Raw genomic sequence first — 24,941 nt, forward strand, 5'->3', positions numbered from 1 at the left:
GATTGCTGGATTTGTGCTAACAGATGGGATAGCAGCACCACATGCCAAGAGACTAATGGGAGTAGATTTGGGGCGCAGAAGGTATATAAGCGTGTCTGCACCCCCCACGCTGAGGCAGGTGATCATTTGGTGAGATAAACTTAGACATTCAACTCCCTTCTCTCTCTCTCTCTATCCCTGAGTGTGTGCTAACTTGACCGTCGGAGGGGTTTCCGGCCACGCACCGCCGGGTAGCTCACCCCCGTTGTGTTCGCAGATCGATCGGACGGACAGGGAGCTTGGAAGAAAGGAGTACGGGCTCACCGGAATATTTGCTCCCCGTACAGTCATCTATTGCAATGACTTGTCATTACATGTTTACAAGCATCGAGTTTATTAGACATTGCTTTTTTCAATGGCGTCCTATCTCAATGACTTGCCATGTCATCATATGACATTTGCGGGGCTTTGTCCAAATTAAGCCAAATTAGCAACTTAATCCCTAAACTAGGCCTAGTTTGGACGAAATTCTCAAACTAAGCTAAAGCGCTATTACAAATCACGCTTTCACTATTTGGAGCAGAAAATTTGATGAATAGTGAAAGTGCTATTACAAAACACGCTTTTAATTAAGAAAGCGTGGTTACAAACTACGCTTTTAAGATAAATTTGTTTTCTGAAGAAAACGTCACTGTGCATATTGTTTAAATTTTGTTTTCTGAAGAAAATGGTTCCAAACCACGCTTTCACTATGCATATTTGTTTTCTTAAAAAAACTTTTAAAATATATTAAAATGTGATCAAAATAAAACTTGAGTTCTCTGTAACTCAAATGGTAGTATATTTGTTTTGCACCGCAGAGGTGCGGGTTCAATCCACGGCAATTCCAAACGGTTGCCTCCTTTCAAATTAAATTCAACTCTTTTTTTTTTTCCCTTCCACTCACTTTATACTTTATATATTTATTATGTAATTTTTTATAAAAAAAAAATAAAATGTTTGTTTGGTTAACTAAAAATTTTTTCTATAAAATATAATTTTTTTCAAAATGTCAACATAATTGTTTAAAAAGTATTCAGTGTATTTGGTTTGAATTTTTTGGATTTAGTTATTTGAAAGCTAAGTTTTTTTTATTTTCGTATTTTTTTTGTTTTTAGTGAATATTTTTAAAATTTTAAATATTTTTTTTTTACTTTTTTAGATGCACCTTAGTTAGATGTATCTAAAACATAAAAAAATTGTGAAAAAATATTTTAAAAAATTAATAAATGCATAAAAATAAAAATAAAATGTACTGAATTTTTTTTTTTTTTGTATTTTTAGTATTTTTTTCAGCAAAATATTAATTTTTTTAGCAAAATGTACTCAAAAAAATATGCACAGTGAAAGCGTACTCAAAAAATGTTTTTTCAGCAAAATGTACGCTTTTAAAATGTACTAAAATATTTTAAAAGCATACATTTTTTAATTTTTTCATAAATATATGAAGTATAGAGTGAGTGGAAAAATACAAAAAATACAAAAATACAAAAATGTATTGAAAAAATTAATACAAAATATTAATTTTTTCAGCAAAATGTACTCAAAAAATGTACGCTTTTAAAATATTTTAGTACATTTTAAAAGCATACATTTTGCAGAAAAAACATTTTTTGAGTACGCTTTCACTGTGCATATTTTTTTGAGTACATTTTGCTGAAAAAAATGATAATTTGCTGAAAAAATACTAAAAATATTTTTTCAGTACATTTTTTGTATTTTTATGTATTTATTAATTTTTTAAAATATTTTTTCACAATTTTTTTACTTTTTAGATACATCTAACTAAGGTGAATCTAAAAAAGTAAAATAAAAAATGTTTAAAATTTTTAAAATATTCCCTAAAAACAAAAAAATACGAAAATCAAAAAACTCAGTTTTTAAATAACTAAATCCAAAAAACTCAAACCAAATACACTGAATACTTTTTAAACAATTATGTTGACATTTTGAAAAAAAATGTATTTTATAGAAAAAAAATTTAGTTAACCAAACAAACATTTTACTTTTTTTTGGATAAAAAAATTACATAATAAATATATAAAGTATAAAGTGAGTGGAAGGAAAAAAAAAAAAGAATTGAATTTAATTTGAAAGGTGACAACCGTTTGGAGTTGCTGTGGACTGAACCCGCAGCTCTGCGGTGCAAAACAAATGTACTACAATTTGAACTACAAAGAACTCAAGTTTTATTTTGATCACATTTTAATATATTTTAAAAGTTTTCTTAAGAAAACAAATATGCACAGTGAAAGCGTGGTTTGAAACCACGTTTTCTTTAGAAAATAAAATTTAAACAATATATACAGTGAAAGCGTGATTTGGAACCACGTTTACTTCAGAAAACAAACTTATCTTAAAAGCGTGATTTGTAACCACGTTTTCTTAATTAAAAGCGTGTTTTGTAATAGCGCTTTCACTATTCATCAAATTTTCTGCTTCAAACAGTGAAAGCGTGATTTGTAATATCGCTTTAGCCTATCTTGAGAATTCCGTCCAAATTAGACCTAATTTGAAAATTAAGATAGTAATTTGACTTGATATGAGAAAAAGCCTCTCACATTGCTTTATCAAACTTTTTGCTTTATCATCATGATGCGTAAAGTGTGGTCTTTTCACATTCAACTTTAATCATTATACCTACAAACTTGGAAAAGACAACTGCTATACACTACATCCTTTAGTCTTAACAATAGACACTCTTGTCAATAAGTACCGACTTTGACACTAAGGAGTATTTTAAAAAATTGATAAAAAATTAATTTTTTATTTTTTATTAAATTTTTTGACTTTTTTAAAAAGTGATTTAAAAAATTAGTAAAAAATTATTTTTTATTTTTTAAATTAATATTTATTTATAATGTCACATCACAATAAAATGACCAAAATATCCACCTAACTTCAGAAATTTACTGTTTGACCCATTTTTGGCTCATTTAACTCCTTGTTGAAACAAGGAGGATAGTCATGTAATTCCACCCTTGGCGTTTTGCAAACATCCCAAATACTCATATAGCTTTTTGGCTGCGTTTTTGGCTGCAAAACGCAGCTTTTAATTATGTTGCCAAAAGACCACTAAATTGATACCAGTTGTTTCTGTAAATTGCACACCAAGTTACCTCAAATTTTAATAATGTGATTTCTCACTTCCTATTTAATAGAACCTATTGTCTTCGTTCAAATACACAACATGGTTGCACGCGTCATAGCTACGGATGCAAATCACACTAACCAAGGTCATAGTGGCTTTGGAATGAGGGAGAGTTCTCGACAAAAATCACAAAAAATAAAATAGATTATACATGCGGTTATATTGATTCCTCTACGTTTCTACGTAGATGGGTTACTGTTGTGGAGTTTAAAACATCTAAGGGGTTAAAATTGCTCTCCTTTCAAAGATCCTAATCTCAGCAAATATTTTGGAATTCCCACATTATTTGCAAAATGAGTTTAGTGTGAACACAATTGGCAACATTTCTTTCATTAAACGGGTCATTTACAAATCCAGTGCATAGAGCAAATAAGCAGCAAAGCTCATTAATACAATCAAAAGATTGACAGTTCATCTAAACATAATACAGCATTTTACAGCTCCACAAGCCATGCATCCAATATCCAATCTGAAAGGTTGTGCAAATAAACAATGAAACAAGGCTCATATGCAATCTACGTTGGCCTTTAAAATGAATCCTCTATACAATTTCATTAGGAAGATGCATAAATATCACTTCTGGAACATGAGAAGGAATTAAATGATGTCAATAAAAAGAATTTTTCATTTTTGATAGACAGAAATTGGCACATAAATTGTTATGAAGTCCACAGATAGCAAGGAAAGCCAATCTTTCAAAGGATAAGAACTAAAGAAAACTAGCTCTCTGTTTTCGCAGCACCAGATTCTGAGAGCAAAGGTTCAAGCTCCCCTTTCCGATATAGTTTAACAGTATCTGTGAGGAAAAAAACAAAAAAAAAGCAACACGAGAGTCAAAAATTTTATCTAATTCTTGTACATTTCAGTTTTAATAACAATATGAATCACACAATCAATCTTCTAGATCTGACCATGTAAATTGCCAGGCACTGAAGCAGATACAAGGGAGTATATTTACATATATATAGCCAGGAAGGCCAAATTTTGGATAATTACACTTTGCACCAAATCTCACTTTAGTCCGTACACATGAAATCGTGACAGTCAACCCCCTACACTTCCGTGTCAATTTTTCCATTCTGATACTCCATGGTTTAAGTCTTTACCAGAATCTAGTCATGTGATAAGCATGTGACTACGAAATGAGAACAAGAAAGGAGAATCATCCTCATTTCCCACTAATATACACTTTGTCTATGTGAAAGTTATATAATACAATATATATATATATATATATATGTTCATATGCTGAAAATTGAGACGAAGAAGCAAGAAAATAAAACTTCCGGAAAAAAAAAAAAAAAAAAAAAAAGAAGAAGAGAAATGAAGAGGAATAGACAAAAGATTGTGTCACTGTGGAAAACGAAGTCTCGTGATTCCAACTTTTGCAAAACCCGAGTTCATCTCCTTAATCGCCCACAATCTACATTTTGTTTTAACTGAATACCATCAAAAATTGATGTAAAATTTGGGACGAAATGTGTAAAGACAGAAAATTTGGATGATTTTCTTCTTTTGTCCTCATTTTATAGTCATGTATGCTTGTCACATTACTGATTTCTATTAAAGACTTATACGGTTAGGGAGGACATTGACACTTGACCAGAAGTGTAAAGGATTGACTGTCACGATTTTATGTGTAAGGACCAAAGTGAGATTTGACTGGAAGTGCAGGGGGTTGACTCTCACAATTTCATGTGTAAGGACCAAAGTGAAATTTGGTGCAAAGTGTAATTTACCCCCAAATTTCTCATTATTATAACTACCCAATATGGTGTAAAAGTTGGAAGTATTGATTTATTACAACATTTACCAAATCAAAAAGAAATGGAACAGGTTTCAGAGTCTAAGAAGACAAATTACAATGATAACTCCAAGGGATTGACCTAGTGGGTGCAACTTAGGACCTAAAGGTGTGCTCCCTCCAGGTCTCAAGTTCAACTCCCACTAAGGGATTGTTTGGGATGATCTAAATAAGTGCACTTTTTGTCTTTTTACGAAAAGATGTGCAGAAAAGTAGAGAGATGATGTGATGGAAAAAAGATAAAAAGATAAAAAGATGGATTATATAGGAGATGCCAAACCACCCCTAAATGCTATCAACCCCTCGGGGCGCGGACTCTACCCGAGATCTGCCCGACCATGTGGAGGGGGCACTTTGTGTGGGTTCCGAGATTAGTCAAGGTGCGCGTAAACTAGCCTAAACATCCAATCATTAAAAAAAAAATACAATTATTACTTATTAATCCCCCTAGGACAACCCAGCACGCATTAACCCAATTAAAAGACTCAAGTCGAGTCTCCTTACCACTATCCAAAAAACAATGAACAATTTCTAATGCACAAAACAAATGACATGACCCTATAAAGCAAATCACTTTAATCATTAGTCATATCATATAATTAAGATCCACAACCTCAATAAAACTTGTACAAATTAAGGACCATAATAATAATAATAATAAATAAATAAATATAATAAACCAACTGATAAGTTCTGATAAATGGCATGGTCATTAAAAAAATAATAATAATAAGGGAGTTAAACAAGGTACCTGTACAACCGCCAACGTGATTGCCCCCTGGTCATGGAAAAGACATAGATGATTCAGCAATTATTTTCTTGAATGTCCAAGCAAAAAAGCAAACACATACTTTCAATGTTACATTCATATAGGTTCTTGTACATAATAGAATTGACCTTTTAACTTTAAGACTTCTACAACAAAAAAAGGCATGATGTAAATTTATGAGGATAAAGGTGGAGGTCAAAGGAGGAGAGGAGACACACTCATGGAGAAAGAGAAAGAAGCAATCACAGAGAAGAGAAACAATTAAAGAAACCAAAAACCACAACCCATTGGGGCAGATACATAACAATCTGTCTACAAGAATTTACTTCACTTTTAGGGGAAATATTAATAAAGAAGAAGAAAGGAAAATTGATTTCTTTTAAATTGATCTATACATCCATGTCAACATAATTACTAATTTTGCAACCAAATCGCATGTTTATTTTTTATTATGATTATTGCAACATTACACAAGAAACACCAAAGTTACCAACTTCCAAAGTCATCTCCTCCTATGTTACATGGATTCTTGAAAAATAAATCAAATATTAGATGTGTTGGACACCCAACACTTGGACGAGAGTGTGGGATGTGTCCTATATTTTCCATTGAACACATCACATAATGGATTAGAACACAAAAAAATAACACTTCTTTTTGCCAAGTCTGTATGCCCTTAAATTTGAGTTTTGATAGGCCTGACCTCTAGATACGTACCCTTACCATCAACTATACCCAAGTTCATGTAACATAGATCTCTTCTACTACCAAAAAGTTTTCAATCCATTAAACAGAGAATGATGAAAAACAAATATCCTCCTGCCCTTTTTGTCCCCTTACAAGTAGAGAGAATCACTAGGATTCTCCAATACAAGGACATATTTTGAGTGCTACATTCAAACAGCTATTATTATATGAAAGAAATTTGCTGCTGTATTTTGATCATGAAAAGACATAAAACTATTTGATGTAGGACAGCAAAAAATAAAAATAATGTAAATGAAAGAGCAAACCACACCCAAAGAATAAACTAAATCTCAATAGTCAATAATAATATTCTTAATTCAAGTTTGCCCAGTTGAAACATAATGTCCTATTTTAGGCAACCAAAAAAAAAACCCTAATTTAAAATTTCCGAAGTAAAAAATACCACAATTAAAGACTGCAGGAGGGTCATATTTGAAATATGAAAACACAACCCAAATTGCCTTGGCCAGAAGAACACTTTTGAAAAAGGGAAGATAGGCACAATCCTAACAGAAATTAATCAAAAGTAAACCACAATTAGTGCATGAATCGACCCGCATGAGATCCACCATGCGAATCATAAGACCTTCAACGAGCTAGTCAAGGCAAGAAGATTATCCCCAAAACTAGCAAAATGAACTCACTGAGATGGCCCCAAAGGGTGAGGAAAAACCAACCGAGCTACAACCATCTGAGGTAAGACCAGCTGAGGTACAACCAGCTGAGATAAGACCAACTAAGGCACAACTAGCCAAGGTGAGGACAACTGAGGCAAAACCCTCTAAGGTGAGTGTAGCCCTTGAGGTAAACCAAATCCCCTAAGGGCAAGATCCCCTTGGGACTGATAGCAGAATTAGGGTATTGAAATATCGTGAATAAGTCAGAACCATGACTCTTACAAAGATGGAGAATGCAAGATCTGAAAGCAATTAGTCTCCTTCCCATAGATAAAATAAAATTATCCAGGCCAAAGGAGACCATCCAGTTGTAATGGCAAGACCCGAGAAGTCCCTAAGGCTTGGTGCATGGCATAGCCCAGCTTATACATGGCTGCATTATGACCCTTTGTCGGGATGATGGGAAGCTTATTGCTTGGTAGCTAAGAGTAGGGATTCATTGAAGTGGCTGCGAGTTTGGCTGATACAATGCTATACTTCCTGAGTAAAGTCCTGAGATGGAAAGACCAAGGGAAGCACTCACACATCGAGGCCTAGCAGCAAGGGAAAAAATATTCCCTCATGATCCGTAAGACACGTGGCATCACCCTATTGGCTACTTGACCACCTGTGAGCTAAGGAAACACACCCCTATAAATAGGGCTCATTTCCCACAGCTCAAGGGTGATAATTTAGAAGATTCCCATATCTTGAGAGAGCAATTCTAGGGTGCTCCCATATCTCGATACAAAGCGATCTTGGGGCTCCCAAAAGCTTGAGAGACACTTTGGGATCCTCATAGCCTGATGTATGGTGTTTGTATGAGAAGTCGCATCACCAAAGAGGCGAATAATGTGAACAGTAAGTCAGAGATGGAGAAGAGAGTAGTTAGGTGAGAGTAGAGCAAGCAAATCAGGAAAGGTAATGGCAATGGAAACGCTTCCGTTTTCCCCATTTTCACTCTCTTATTGGGCTAGGAGGATCCCAAAATCACTCTCTCAAGCTTATAGGAATCCCAATATCAATTTCTAACGAGCTATGGGAACCCTAGAATCGCTTTTTCAAGCTATGTGTATCCCCAAAATCATCACCCTTGAACTATGGAAAATGAGCCTTATTTATAGGCATTTCCTTGGCTCACAGGTGGCCAAGTAGCCAATAGGGTGATGCCATGTGTCTCAGGAGTCACGTGGGAATATTCCTTTCCCTAGATGCCAGGCCTCAGTGGATGTGTGCTTCCCTTGGTCTTTCCATCTCAGGACCTTGAAAGTCCCTTGATAGCAAGGGCAGAGGCAGGGGGTAGGGAGCCTGGCCGTTGCTCAATTCTACAAGCCTCATGTAATATGTATAAGATAGTTGGAATTCATATAATATAATTCTACTTGGCCCTCCCAAATTTCTTGTATATTTCACTCATTTACTATATTTAAAAGAAAATTTTTATTCATACAAAAAACTCAACAAAAAACAACACAATAATTATGTGGCATTGTATTTTTTATAATTTAAGTCAACTTTATAGGTGTTTTATTTTAAAGTGAAAAGTCCACATTGATCCACATCATTCAATTGACAAACAACTCCCTTTTTTCCTCACCTAAATTTGTCTTCATTTTTTTTTTTTCCCCTTTTCCCTCTTTGGTCTTACTCACCTTCTGTAATATTCGCATTCTAGATAGAGAGGTTTATAATTTAATTGAACCTATTAGTTATGATTATAAAATATTAAGAGGGGTTATTATAGTTGTTATGATAAACTACGGTTGGTTTAAGTGTAATTTAAGTAGTAAGGGAGGAGAATGCAAATAAAGGAAAAGACTTAGGATTGATTTCAAATTCTTAGCAGGTCACGTGCAAACCCTTGCATGCCTCACACCTAGCAACCCTCTGTTTTCTTATTACTTTGGCTGAACTACTCTTAAACAAAAATACAAAAAAAACAAAAAACAAAAAAGAAGAAGACAGAAGAAGGCTGGAACGAAGAGAAAAGGAAAAGGGAAAGAAAGGAAAGGAAAAAGGGGTAGCTTTAGAATCTGTAAGTAATTCCCATTATTTATCCATTAAATATATTAACCATGTTTGTGCAGAAATTATAATTCAATGAACTGAATTGCTTTAAGGTTTTGAATCTTGTGGTTTTTGAATCTTGTGGTTATATATATACATGCGTGTGTATATATATACCTGATTATAGAGAATAGTTCTTATATGATTATTGTTCAATCCAATTAAATGTTTGGCTGGGTTGGGATTATATTATGAAATGGAATCACATCGGTAAGAATTTATTCTTGTTCTTTAGTAGTTATATTAAATCAATTTTTAAATTTCAATTGAATGAGAATTTGTTTATGGTGTGAGTGTTAAGGCTGGAAATTATCAAATAGATAATTTATTTATATCTAGTGTTTGAAATTGAAGCTTCAAATGCTGAATTTGTTATGTAGCAGTAGGTAATTAGTGAATACAAATTAGAATACTACTTAACAGCAACAATTTCTTTGCAAGTTCTGGAAAATTGTGTTTAATTGCTGAAATTATTTTAGGCATTGAAAATTGACAACTAATTGCTATAACTTGAGCTGTGTTTTCATTGATTTGCTGGGAATAGAATGTTTTTTATGTTGAAACAAGTTTGCAGGTATCAAAATGAAGCTTAAAAACTTGGAAAGAGAGTGAAAACAATGTTTGAATTTGAAACCTGCATAGAATAGGTAGCACTGTCAAGCCGAGGGAAAACGGGCGTAACTTTCTCTAGAAAACTCGAAATCACGCACCATTCTTTTTTTTTTTTTGGGATAGAAACTGGACTCGGATATCTTTCAAATGGTGTAGGCCTTGCATTTTAATTCCAGCCGAGTGAATACAGATTTGAGTACAGAGTTGACCCAAAAACTGCATCTAGAACTCTGTTATTAAACATACTTCGGGGGGACACAACTTTGTTGTCCGAACTTTGTTCTCTTCTCACGCGCTATAGTTCTGAAGCAATTTAAGTTCACTTTTCAATGTATCAATGTCACATTTAAATGTTCAGTATTTTAAAAGTATTTTTCTAACATGCACCTATGTCATAGTGTCATTGTTCAAACCTTGATTTCAAATCCAATTTATCTTAAATAGTATTATGACTTCTCTCTTTCATCATGATGCAATATTATGAGCATTTAAATTATCATATTTTTCATCTATTTAAGTGTGCTAAATATATTAGGTACTGAAGCAGCAAAAAGTACTCTAACTTCACTTAAGAAATAACCTTGTGAGTGGTTCTTAGTATTGATCCTTGAGGTGAGTGTATAAATTCATATTTAGTACTAATTGGATTATTCATGTGATGCTTGTTAATGGATGTAACAAATTCATTTGGCTTTGGGCCGATTATTTGCATTGTCTTGGAGATGCTACATCTTATTGTCCAGGGGACGTTATATTACATTGTCTTAGAGACGTTTAATACACTGTCCTGGGGACGATGCCTTGAGGCTAATTATATATTATCGATGGCCTAGGGCCGATGCATAACATGTATGAGATGTACTTAAGTGAACGTTAATTGCTATTAAGCTTTTTATTTCTCTTTTCAGTTATTATTATGAATTAGTACATTCATTGAGCTTGTTGATAGCTCACACTCCTATCGTGCTTTTGTTTCAGGTGTGCAAGAGATATATGGGTTCACTGCCAAGTCTAGATTTTATGTTGAGAAGTCTGTTTGAGAGATGTGTGTAAATATTATATATGTACATAGGTGGGAATTACACCCTAGTTTGCAAATGTTTTTGAGTAAATGTTTTCCGTACTAAATTTTGTATATATGTAGTGGGATGAAGTTGAATTTTCTTTACACTTGGCCGGTGTTTTTGTTTATCTCTTATTATTGTCCTTAATGTGTATGTGGCAAGTGTATAGGTTTCACCCTATCCAGAGGAGATTTGCTAACTATCTTCTGGGTGGGGTGTGACACATTTGCTTAATTATTTCTTTTCTTTTTTTCTTTTTTTTTTTTATCAGCAACAAACAAAGATTTATTAAGGCTCAAGGCCAAGAAAAAAGAAGATAAGGCATCCTGTTACAAGAGAAATGGAAAAACCAAAAAGAGAAAAAAGAAAATACAAAAATATCAAACTCAAAAACCAAAAATACCAAACTCAAAAACTACTACACAGAACAAGCTGACACCCAATCGGTAGCAAGCAAAAAAAGCAGAATCCCTTGGAATACTGAGCTCGCCGAGGCCCAAAAAGACGCCAAGTATCTCACCCTATCCCATAAGTAGTCTATATCCCAGGCAACTCCTTCAAAAACACGAGCATTTCTTTCCAACCAAACAACCCAGAAAATTGCAAAGACGACATCACTCCAAAGTACTTTAGCCCTCTTCGGCCTTCCAAAAACTTGAAAATCAAATAATAACATTTGAGCACATCCTTTTGGGGGCACCCACATCACACTACCCAATCCAAACACCCTATGCCATAACCACCTAGCCACCGAGCAATGCAAAAAGAGATGATCCAGAGATTCTCCACTTTTACAACACATGATGCACCATTGAGGATTAAGATACCGCAAAGGTCTCTTCTTTTGCAATGAATCATTTGTCAGAGTGCTCCCATGAACCAAGATCCACATGAACACTTTCACCTTGAGAGGAGCACACGCCTTCCAAATCTTGTTATGAAATAGAAATTGAGGAACATGAGAAGTATCAATGATTTTATCAAGAAAGGACTTACAAGTAAAAGAATCCGACGAATGAATATTCCAAACCAACCTATCCTTCAACATTGGAGACAAAGAAACATTTTCGAGCCTTGACAAAAGAGAAATCAATTCCGGAATTTCCTTGTCATGAAGATTCTGACGGAAATTAAAATTCCAAGATAAAGGTGTTAGAATGTATTTGGAATATTTCCTATTTCATTCTTGTTTATATTTAGTATATTTATTTATGCCTTAGAGGGCTCTTGTAATTTTGCTAATGATCTAATATAAAAGGGGATGAGATAGGACTCATACCTCTAACTTTTCTTTTCTCCAAAACTACATGGTATCAGAGCCAAAACCCTAACCCTTACCTCTGTCGGCTGTCTCCCTTCTCAGTCGACTATTGTAGCCTATCACCCAGCCCCTCTACAATCCATCCGAATCTCACTCTCTCTTGTTTAGACCATCGGCAGCCTTCCTGTGCCGTCTGACAGCCTCTTAGGCCTTGCCGACAGCCTCTCTGGCCTTCTAGGGGTTTGTTGGCAAGGTTCCTCTCCACCGCTGGTGTACCTAGGCTCATCGGCAGCCCTGACTTGTTCGACTAGGGCCGTCGTGGCTTCCTTGATGGTTGACTAGGGCCTTCGGTGCTCTCTCGTTGGTCGGTGCTCCCTAGTTGGTCAGCTCGCCTCACTCCTGTAAATATTAGTTGCTGATCTTGTCTTCTCTATATAAAACAATAACTCTATTCTTGTCGTAAAAACAAAAAAAAAAATTAAAAAAAAAATCTTTTATTCTTTATGCTTTCATAGGATAATTGTGCCTTTTCTCCACTATTATCTTCCGAGTTTGTGTTTGGTCCTGAGTTTGAAGGTTACTTAGTAGAATATTCATGGCAGAGTTTACTAGTGAGTCAACCACTTCTCAGCCACTTAAGAGTGAGAGCTCCCTGCTCCCTTCTACTATGATTGATACTTTCAACCCTGGCCTTAAAATCACCACTTCTCTATTCAATGGTCAGAACTATCTGGCGTGGTCGCAGAGTATGACTATTTTCTTGAAGAGCAGAGGGAATATGGGTTATGTTGATGGCCAGATACCAGTACCCACCACCACGGACCCGAGTTATGATTAGTGGGAGATCACCAACTCCCTCATTATGGGTTGGCTGATCCATTCTATGGTCCCCAAGATTGGAGAGGGCTATCTCTCTATGGACACTGCACAGGATACTTAGGAGACCGTGACTACCACTTACTCCTGGAAGGTGAACTTCTCCCAGGCTTTGAGTCACGTTGCTCCATTGAAAGGTCGGTACAAGGTGAGATGACTATCCCTCAGTATTTTACCTTCCTTAACAATGGGTGAAAACGACTTGATCATCTTCAGGATTACAGACCAGTCTGTCCCACTGATTCCGTGGATTACCAGAAGTTTGTGGCACAAGAGCGGGTCTTCAAGTTCTTGGAAGGCCTCAATGTGGAGTATGATCCAGTGCGAAGCAGAGTCCTTGGCATGGATGTACTTCTTTCTCTCCAGGAAGCCTTTGCTTTTGTACAGAATGAGGAGAGTCGCCGCTCTGCGATGCTTCTTTCTGCCACTCCTGATCACTCGGCCTTGGTCTCTGCCCCTCCTCGCGATGGCGATCGTGTGACTCGTGGTTCTCGTTCTTTCTCTAAGAAGGATAATATTTTCTGTGACTACTGCCATCGACCTCGCCACACACGAGAGACCTGTTGGAAGCTACATGGAACTCCTTCTGGTGGCCGAGGAGACGATCCTGGTACTCAAAGGGGTAGGTCTGGTTAGTCTAGAGGCCGAGGGGCCAATGCTCGGGCACATCATTCAAACACTATTGAGCCATCATCTTCTTCTTCAGTTGTCTCCCCTGCTACTGATGTTTCGGGATTATTTGCCTCGGATTTTGAGATTGCTCTTCGCCACTTACTGAACCATTGAGCCTCCACTTCTGCTACAGGTGCACCCTCTTCTTCTTTTGCCCATTCAAGTAACTTGGCTTCCTCCCCGTGTGCATTACTCTCTCATACGACTGTACCATGGATTATTGATTCTGGTGCTTCCAACCATATGTTTGGCTCCTCTAATTTATTTTCAGAGTATAACCCCTTATTAGGTCAGGATAAAGTACGTATTGCTGATGGTACTATGTCGTCGGTGTCCGGGAAAGGTTTAATTCATGCTACCTCTTCCCTCCCTTTGTCCTCTGTCCTCCATGTTCCAAATTTTGGTGTTAATCTTTTATCTTTGAATCGTATTACCCGTGACTTAAATTTTAACGTTACGTTTTTTTCCTGATCATTGCCTTTTTCAAGACCTCATTACAAGGAAGAAGATTGGCAGTGGTAGAGAAGAGCATGGTCTCTACATTCTAGATTAGATAGACAAGCTGACTCATTCATCTATTCAGTTACCATCCACCAAGGACGATATTTGGCTGTGGCACCATCGCTTAAGACATCCCTCTTTTTTATTACTTAAGCATTTATTTCCTTCTGTTTTTGAGAAAAATAATGTGTAGGATTTTCAATGTGAGTCTTGTCAACTTGGAAAACCACACAAAGCCTCTTTTGCTCCTTCTAGTAATAAAAGTTCAGTTCCATTTTCTTTGATTCATTCTGATGTATGGGGTCCTTCTCGTTTTGTGTCTGTCACTAGTCACAAATGGTTTGTTACCTTCATAGATGATTGTTCCCAGACCACTTGGGTATATTTGATAAAAGATAAAAGTAAGGTGTTTTCTATGTTTTAAAACTTCCATAAAATGGTTTGAACTCAGTTTGGAGCGGTTGTCCAAATTCTACGTTCTGATAATGGAGGGGGGAATATATTGACTCTAGTCTTGCCACTTTGCCACTCATGGCATTATTCACCAGACTTCCTGCACTAATACCCCTCAACAAAATAGTGTTGCCGAATGCAAAAATCGCCATCTCCTTGATGTCGCCCGTTGTCTATCCTTTGAGATGCGGGTTCCTTGATCCTATTGGGGGGAAGTGGTTCTTACAGCCGTTCATTTGATTAATCGTCTTCCTACCCAAGTCCTTCAAAAATAATCACCTCTTCAAGTTTTGTTCAGATCCACCTCTTCCAAGTTCTCTATTTCCCCTAAGACCAATGGCTGTGTTTGCTTTGTTCATAATCATTCACCCACTCGTGGTAAATTAGATCCTAGGTCTCTTAAGTGTGTTTTTCTGGGTTATTCTGCTACCCAAAAAGGTTATAAGTGTTATCATCCTCCCACTCAAAAATGGTTTGTCTCCATGGATGTCACTTTTTTTGAGTCTCTGCCTTACTTTCCGACCTCCTCGGTATCCCAGTCATCCCTTCAGAAGGAGCCTTCCTGTGAAGAGATTCCTGTTCCACTTCCGATAAGAGAGGATGGTGAGCCAGCCGTTGTTAAGGAAAAAGAAGCAAGCAAAGTTTATATCAGGGATAAGGACAGACAACAAGTTCCCTGGATGCAAGAGCCTACTTTCCCTCCTTTACTGCCAACTTCTTCTCCAGATGAGTGTCCAGAGTCACTCTCCTCTCTTAAGAGTCCAGGTAATTCTAATTCTAGTATTCCTGAGTTTTCCGATCTTGATGTTCCCATTGCTACTAGGAAGGGGGTTAGGACATGTACTCAGCATCCTATTACTAATCATGTATCTTATTCTAATATGTCTTCCTCATATAAAGCCTTTCTGTCTAAAGTGTCTTCTGTGAGTCTACCTACCAATTTTCAAGATGCTCTCTCTATTCCAAAATGAAAACATGCCATGATGGAAGAAATGAGAGCTCTCAGCAAGAATGGCACTTGGGAGTTAGTAGAGTTACCTAGAGGCAAAAATCCAGTTGGGTGTAAGTGGGTGTACACAGTCAAACACAAAGCAGATGGTTCCATAGAGAGGTAGTAGGGAAGACTAGTTGCTAAGGGCTTTACTCAGACTTATGGGATAGATTATCAGGAGACATTTGCACCGGTTGCTAAGATGAACTCCGTGAGAATCTTACTCTCTCTTGCTGCAAATTTGGATTGGCCACTTCATCAGTTTGATCTGAAGAATTCCTTCCTTCATGGAGACCTCGCAGAGGAGATCTATATAGATATTCCCCCTAGTTTTGCAGATACTAAGTCCAAAGGTAAAGTATGCAAGCTCCAAAAGTCGCTTTATGGGCTAGAACAGTCTCCTAGGGCTTGGTTTGAAAGGTTTGCTCAAGCAATGCTGAAATATGGATTCAAGCAAAGTCAAGCTGACCATACCTTATTTGTGAAACACTCCTCCCATGGTAAGATCACGGCTCTTATTGTCTACGTTGATGATATTGTTCTGACAGGAGATGATGTTGAGGAGATTCCTCGTTTGAAGGAATACTTAGCCATGGAGTTTGAAATCAAAAACTTAGGCAATTTGAAGTATTTGTTGGGCATTGAAGTAGCTCGGTCCAAGAATGGCGTCTTCATATGCCAACGGAAGTATGTACTTGACTTGCTAAAGGAAACTGGCAGCTTGGAGGTAGACCGTGTGACACACCTCTAGACTCGGGCCAGAAACTAAGTGAGGATCAAGAGGGAAATCTAGTGGACAAGGGGAGATACCAACGACTAGTGGTTAAGCTTATATATTTATCTCACTCACGTCCAGACATTGCCATTGCAGTGAGAATAGTTAGCCAGTTTATGCATGCTACTAGAAATTCGCAATTAGAGGCAGTTATGAAAATCTTGAGAAACCTGAAGGCCTCTCCTGGAAAGGGCCTCTATTTCTCAAAACATGGACATCTCAGCATGGAAGCATTCACTGATGCAGATTGGGTTGGATCCGTCACTGACAAACGATCAACTTCAGGATATTGCACATTTGTTGGAGGCAACCTAGTCACGTGGCACAATAAGAAACAAAATGTGGTTGCTCGATCTAGTGCTGAGGCAGAATTCAGGGCCATGGCTCAACATGTATGTGAGTTACTATGGATTAGACTATTGTTGGGAGACTTGGGAATACATCAGATTGATTCCATGAGATTATACTATGACAACAAGGCCGCAATCAACATAACTCATAATCCGGTTCAGCATGACATGACCAAGCATGTGGAGATTGACAGGCATTTTATCAAGGAAAAGCTCACTAATGGCACTATATGTACGCCACTTCAACTGGTTGATGTTTTCACCAAAGGATTAGGGAATAAACCATTTCATGACATTTTTTCCAAGCTAGGCATGAGAGATATCTTCGCACCAGTTTGAGGGAGAGTGTTAGAATGTATTAGGAATATTTCCTATTTCATTCTTATTTATATTTAGTATATTTATTTATGCCTTAGAGGGCTCCTATAATTTTACTAATGATCTAATATAAAAGGGGATGAGATAGGACTCATACCTCTAACTTGTCTCTTCTCCAAAACTACAAAAGGAACCACCAAAGAACCCGCCATAGATGCAACAGAACAATTATGAGACTGAGAAACGCCATACAGAAGTGGATAGGACTCAGCCAAAGACGTCGAGCCCACCCAAACATCCTCCCATAATTTGACCATTTCTCCATTACCCACCCTCACAGAAATGAATCGGGACCAAACTGGAAAAATCTGAGAAATGGACTTCCAAGGAGCACGCCCGCTACCCCTCGAGACCACCTGAGAGTCCCTACATTAACCTGAATCCCATATTTACTTTTAATAACCACATGCTATAATGAACCACACTCATTGGGGAATCACCATAACCACTTGCCCAGCAGAGCCATGTTTCTAGCCATTATATTACCAATGGCCAAACCCCCCTTCTCCTTAGATAAGGACACCGTTTCCCAGTTCACCAAATGATCCTCCCTTCCCTCATCTTTCCCTTCCCATAGAAAATCTCTCATTAACTTTTCAATAGATTTTGCTATCTTGACTGGAATCTTAAACATAGACATGAAATAAATTGAAATTCCACTTAGCACTGTCTTAACCAGAGTGTACCTACCCCCACGGGATAGTAAAGCCCTACTCCACCCTTCTAACCTCTTTCCTATCTTTTCCACAACCGGATTCCAAAACACTTCACCCCTTGAGTTACCTCCCAGCGAAAGCCCCAAATACATCATCGGAAATGTCTCTATACCACACCCAATTAACCCAGCCACTCTCTGAATCAACATTAATAACCGCAACCCTACTCTTCGCTAAATTCATCCTGAGACTAGAGAGCACCCCAAAAAGCTTAACCATCAAAAAGAGATTCAACATTTGGCTCTCGTCCCCCTCAAAGAAGAAAATAGTGTCATCCACAAACTGCAGATGTGTCACACTAATCTTATCTCTACCGACCTGTAAGCCTTCAAACAGACCAACCTCTTTAGCCCTATCCACCATCCTTCCTAACACGTCTACTACCATGATGAAGAGAAAAGGAGATAAAGGATCGCCCTGTCTCAACCCTCGAGTTGCCTTAAAAGTCTGCCCTGGTTTACCATTGACTATCACCGACATATTGCAAGACGCCAAACATCCCCTAATCCAGGACCTCCATCTCTCACCATACCCTTTCCTTTCTATCACAAAATCCAAAAAATGCCAATCTACATAATCATACGCTTTTTCAAAATCTGCCTTAAACACAAGACCTCTCTTTCCAGGCTTTCTACACTCCTCAACCACCTCATTCGCCACCAGAACCACATCTAGAATCTATCTACCTTGCACAAAAAGCCCCTTGAGCCGAAGAGATTGTATCCCCTAAAGAAGCCCTCAACCTTTTTGACGAAACCTTCCCCAAAATCTTGTAGAGTGATGTCACCAAACTAATTGGTCTAAAATCACCAATTCGGATGGCTCCATCCCTCTTAGGAATCAAACAAATAAACGTGGCATTAGCACATAAATTAACCACCCCTGTCTCATAAAATTAACCACCTGTTAGAATGTACCATAAACCTACCACCACTACCACCTCACCTACTCCACTAAACCTAACCCACTACACCACTACCACCTCCACTTCACCTACTCTCCACCTACTCCCAAACACACTCCTATATAATAGGAATCCTTGTAATTGTAATAAACACAACAACAACATCAATATATCAATCAATAATACATAAATTCTGACATGGTATCAGAGCAAGGTTAAAGATCTTGGTGTTCTTCGCCTTCCGGCGGGCGGCAACCTTGCCTTGACCGCCCGCCGGATCTCAACCAACATAACTGCCCATATCATCTCCATGATTTTCATTACCCTCATCAGTCAAAATGGGCCCAGGGGAATGAATGGTATCTCTTCTGGTCCTAGCTCTATCTTATTCAAATCATAAACAAATATGCATTGTGTTTATTATCATTCCTCACCCATGTGATCCACTCTACCCAAAACAAATAAAATAAATAAATAAATAAATCAGCAAATGCATTGAACCTCTCGGGCCACTGAATTCACTATTCTTCTTATTATTATATATATATACTTTTCCATTTTAATATATTTTCCATCCACCACCATCATTATATTTTTTATTTTTTATTTTTTATTTTTTCTCTTTTTCTTCTTTCCACCGCCCCACTTTTCCTGAAGCTTAACTTTTTATTTTTTCTTAAAAAAAAAAAAAAAAAATTTAAAAAAAAAATAAAAATAAATAAATAAACTTCTATTCATTCCATCTAATTTTTTTGCTCCGTCTTGTCCCTTCACGCCATTTGGATTTGCACAATACACTCATTTTATTCATCTCGGGATCAACCCCGATCACCATTTTACAACAACACAAAAAAAAAAAAAAAAAAAAAAAAAACATCCACCTCCACAGTGGGATTTTTCTTCTCTACTCTGCTGCAGGTCTCTTCTTCTTGCCTCCGTCTTGGACAGTCCTTGACGGTGCTACCTCCGTGTTTTCCACGCCGCCGAGCATGTTCACTCCCCCATACTCCTCCACTGCAGCATATGGCGGCCCTCCAAATCGGAACATCACGGTGGCCTTCCGCTTCAGCTCCTTGTTTTCCGTCTTTAGCACGCTTATCTTTGCTCGCGCATCCTTATACATGCGTTGGAGCAGAGCCAGTTGGGCGTTTAATTGCTGCACCTCATTTGCCCTACTCTGCAGACGGTGCGACAAGTTAGTGACCGCCGTCATGGTTTCTACACATGACTTCAAAGTATACTGATTGGCCTCCACATCCGACTGTACTGCCATTCTTTGCTCCACAGACCGCATCGGAAAGTTCAACGGAGCAAACTCCGGGGCGCTTGGTTGAGTTTCCAGTGCCACCGCACCAGTTCTCTCTCTTGTTGACTCGTTGAGGTCGGGAAAGAGGGTGAGCAGCCCGCGGGAAGACGAAGCAGCCATTTTCTAGGCAACAGAGTGTTACACAGTATCTCTCTCAGCAATCTCTCTCAGAAAACAGAGTGTTACAGAATCTCTCTCAGAAATCTCTCTCAGAATATCTCTCGCAGGTTTTTTGCCTCAGCCTCAGCCTCCGTCTTATAGCCAAGGCAGCCACGCGCATCGCGCGCCTCTTACCGACAGACGACAAACGGGCGCGCAAGCCAAGGCGCCCACGTGCCTCGCCATCATCATGTTCGGCACACCTTTTTATGGATTGGGCACGCCTTTTGATGGCACGCCTTTTGAAAAATTGGGCACACCTTTTGAGGGTGCATTTTTTAAGGGTCCGACAAGACTCTGTAAACTGTCCCGACATTGATTCCGGTTAGCTCCTTCAGGGGTCCGACAAGACTCTGTAAACTGTCCCGACATTGATTCCGGTTAGCTCCTTCAAGGGTCCGACAAGACTCTGTAAACTGTCCCGACATTGATTCCGGTTAGTTTCTACAAGGGTCCAGCAAGACTCCGTAAACTGTCACAACAACTGTCACAACAGTGTCTGTTACAACGGTCCGACATGACCCCGTAAACTGTCTTCTACATCGGTCCGACATGACCCCATAAAGTGTCCTCTACCACGTTATGACACCCCCATACAGTGTCCTCTACAACGTTATGACACCACCATACAGTGTCCTCTACAACGTTATGACACCACCATCCAGTGTCTTCACCAATGGTCTGACACGACCATACAGTGTCTCCTATCCTCTTTTATTTTTATGTATTTTCTTGTTTTGTAACTCTCTCCAAACTCAAGTTGGTTAGTTCCTATCCCCCTTGAGTTTGCGGGGGGCTGTTAGAATGTACCATAAACCTACCACCACTACCACCTCACCTACTCCACTAAACCTAACCCACTACACCACTACCACCTCCACTTCACCTACTCTCCACCTACTCCCAAACACACTCCTATATAATAGGAATCCTTGTAATTGTAATAAACACAACAACATCAATATATCAATCAATAATACATAAATTCTGACACCACCCCTGTCTCACCAAATCCTCCTTCACCACCTCCCAACAATCTTGAAAAACTGCCATTAAAAACCCGTCGGGGCTTGGAGCCTTGTCCCTCTTGCACTCAAAAACTGCATCCTCAATCTCCATTTCCTCAAAAGGACTCTCTAACTAGATGGCACTTTCCTGATCAATAGGCCTCCACTCAATCCCTTCTATCCCAGGCCTGACTATCGCATCCTTCGAAAACAATTTTGAGTAAAAATTAAAAATCCCTGGGACTATTTGCTCCTCTGAGTCCACCACTACCCCTGGCCTTACTTCCAACCTCTTAATGAACTTTTTCTTCCTTTTTCCATCTGCAACCCTATGAAAGAATTTTGAACTAACATCCCCCTTCCTTAACCACCTCACCTTTGCTTTTTGTGCCCAAAAAATCTGCTCTATAAGAGTCAACTCTTCCAACTTCACGCCTAGCTCCCTCCTTTCTCCCCTCAAATCCTCGACCTCATTTCCCTGCATCTCCAAAGAATCTATCTCCTCCATTCTACCCATAACATGAAGTTTAGATAATTCCAAATTTCCAAACACCTCCCTATTCCAAAGTTTCACTCACTCTTTAATGACCTTCAACTTTCTCATGAATTTAAAACCCTCCCACCCGTGACATCTAGCATTATTCCACCACCCCGTAAAGTTCTCCTTAAATAAATGATGATCCAACTACATATTCTCAAACCTAAATGGGGCCGGACCCCACCTAAAAGGACAACTCTTGATCATAATGGGACAATGATAGGACACCAATTTTGGAAACGCCTCCTGTCTCACATTGGGGAAAACCCCCTCCCAACCCAAAGAAAATAAAAATCTATCCAGTCTAGAACATACCTGCTTTCCTTAAGATTAGACCATGTGAATCTTGCATTAAATAAAGGAGGATCCACCAACTCACATCCTTTAATGAACCCATCAAAATCTCTCATACTCCTATTGATTCTACCCCCATTAAGCTTCTCTGAAACCTTCCTAACCAAATTGAAATCCCCCCTAAACACCAGTTGGGGTAGCATAGTCCATATAACCCACCTAACTCCTCCCACAAAGCCTGTCTCTTAGCAGGGCAATTTGGGCCATATACCCCCGACAACCACCACTCACTATTATCCAAATTCCTGAACCTAACAGATAATGAAAACTCTCCAACTAATAAGTCACACTCAAAAACCACCCTCTCATCCCAAATACATAAAAGACCTCCAAACCTTCCCATTGATGGTACAAAAGCCCACTTTTTATGCCTAACTCCCCAAACACTTGTAATGAAATTCCTATCACAAGCTTCCACTTTAGTTTCCTGAAAAATGACTATATTAGGTTGCTGCTTCCTCAAAAAATCCCTAATGACCCCCCTCTTCTTCCGGGAGCCCAAACCCCTCACATTCCAACTAACAATCTTCATTGACAAACATTGCCACCCCTAACCTCCTCATGTCTCCTATCATAATTAATTGTGCTCACCAAGTTCCTTAACTCCCTAGCCCCCCTTCTAACCAAAGCCCCTCCCCTTCTAACACACTCCCCCCTGGAGACACTAAGTTCCTTTCCACTACCCCCCTTCCTTCCATTTAACCTTACTAACGAAAGCCCCATAACTTGAAGTAAATGCTTGAAAAGAGGTACTTCATTTTCCTCAATAGGACAAGACGCATACTTGCTTAACTCCATCAACCAATGCTCTGTTTCAACCTCACTATCCCTCACTCCACTAAAAACACAGCTTCTCCTGGGCATATGATTAACAAAATCTCCTACTTGAGCATCATTTACTTGGCCTACAGGAATGTTAGCATTATAGGACACAGGATTAATTGGGAGAGCCAATCATCATGGCTCTGGAAATATCCGGCAGACTCCTTGATCATCCATTCCCCTAACAGAACCATCAAGACCCTGACTCTGAGATCCCCCTACCCCATCCCCAAGAGAAGAAAAGATTTGGCTAGCAGTGTTACCCCTCTCAGATGCTGGAGCTATGGGATCTTAGATAACAGTGTCACTGACATGATCCATAGTTTCAGAGACACCCTCAGCCTCCTCATTCTCAACAATGCCTTGTTCCTTAAAGAAATTACACAGCTGAAAATCTTACTCTTCTTGATCACCTCCATCGCCTTCTGAACCAGAGACAAACTCAGAGCTCCTCTTAGACCCATACATTTCCAAAGCTTGCAGCACTTCGTTAGGCTCGAAACATCCATCATCAACCTTGCGACTCAACAAATCAGCATCGTTCACATTCTCTGTCTTTTCATCGACCCACTCCTCCATATTCCCCTCTGTTTTCTGCAGATCCTCGACAGAACCATTCACGAAATCAGCTAATCCTAGCTGAATCTTGTCCCTCGTTAGTTGAAACTAATTAGTCCTCGAAGAATTCATCTCGCGATCCACATCCACAGCCTCTCGCACCCTAGACGGCTGCCGGCGCTGAGCCTCTTCCCCAATGGATCGTCTCTCCTCTACAAGCAAATCGGGTGGATCAGCATCACGGATCCTCTCTTCTGAACCATGAATCCCTTTCAATTGACCCACTGGGCCCAAATCAGTTGAATAGACCACATCCACACTTTGAGACCCAACATTACAAACCATTTGCTGCTTATAGACTGGCCCAGCTCTTGGAGAATAAAACCTAGGCTGTTGATTCATAAACCTCTGGCCCTTATTGTAAAAATCACTTGGGCCCAAAATAAAAGTTGGCCCACTACGCCCCACTGGCCCAGTTGGAGCCTCCCCAAGCCCCTTATCCCTTGACCTTCCCTCCATCTCAGCCACCGCACGGGAGCTAACCCCAGCCCTTTTGACTTCTGCACCCCTTCGATTTTCCCCTTCGAAGCCGCCACGTGTCCACCCTGGCTGTCCCTCCCTTTGTCTTCCTCGTCGTAGGCGAAAGATTCACCAGAAGACTGTTGCCAGAAGATCGTTGGCCAAACATCCCCATTCTGTGCATTGACTTGGACAATGGCTTGAGACACACCATAGAAGATCGATCTCCCTCGTTGATCTCCATACAAGCTGGCAGAAAACCACAATCAAAGCCTCTGACTTTCAATCTTACTTCAAATAGATTTTCCAAAGAGACAGTTCTTCTATCCACTTCCAACAAACCATCACATCTTTGACCTATGTACTGGAATACCTTTTCATTCCAAAGGGTAAATGGCAAGTCACACACTGCAATCCACCTTCCATAAGAGAATCACCTCTGGTTTAACATGCTTCACCTCTGACCACTTTTCCAAACTGATCGCCACACCTTTGTTGAAGAACCTCAGTCCCTTGTTTCCAATAAAATTCGCTTCCTCTCTATTACTTACCCAGAACAGAGCTCTATTGATTTGAAATGGCCGAAGTGCAATAGACTTTTTTAAATATTTGCTCAATTCCTTTTCAATTTGAGCCCAGCTGCTGGAAAAATCACATCTTACAGAGACTACCGCCCGCTCCATATCAGCCCTTAAATTGCCCATTCGATTCTCAGTGAACAAATCAATAAACTTTCTTCCTCAGTTCACCCCTGTTTTCCTTTCCCAAGCCTTCTCCTTTGTCCCCTTGCTCTGAACTCCTTTTGTAGCTCTAACCCTGGCATCCATCCCCTTGCTTTGTCCCATATTTGCTTAATTATTTCTCTATTTCACTTATTGGTATGAGTGTACACTGCAATTTATAACTCATTACC

At 38.8% G+C, this 24,941-nt stretch overlaps 1 protein-coding gene across 1 annotated transcript in view; it reads right to left on the bottom strand.

Moving 5' to 3' along the window:
• Window positions 1–3,688: 3,688 nt before the first annotated feature.
• Window positions 3,689–24,941, bottom strand: part of GRXC5 (Glutaredoxin family protein) — a 36,878-nt gene continuing 15,625 nt past the window's right edge. The window contains exons 4-5 of the mRNA XM_028210523.2: window positions 5,725–5,751; window positions 3,689–3,965 (exon numbers count right to left, since the gene is read on the bottom strand). Coding sequence (XP_028066324.2) covers window positions 3,889–3,965; window positions 5,725–5,751 — 104 coding nt within the window. The 3' untranslated portion in view covers window positions 3,689–3,888. The remainder of the gene's footprint in view (window positions 3,966–5,724; window positions 5,752–24,941) is intronic.

Source organism: Camellia sinensis, chromosome 6 (assembly GCF_055761805.1).
Source record: "Camellia sinensis isolate YWXY chromosome 6, ASM5576180v1, whole genome shotgun sequence".
In the NCBI taxonomy this organism is placed as follows: domain Eukaryota; kingdom Viridiplantae; phylum Streptophyta; class Magnoliopsida; order Ericales; family Theaceae; genus Camellia; species Camellia sinensis.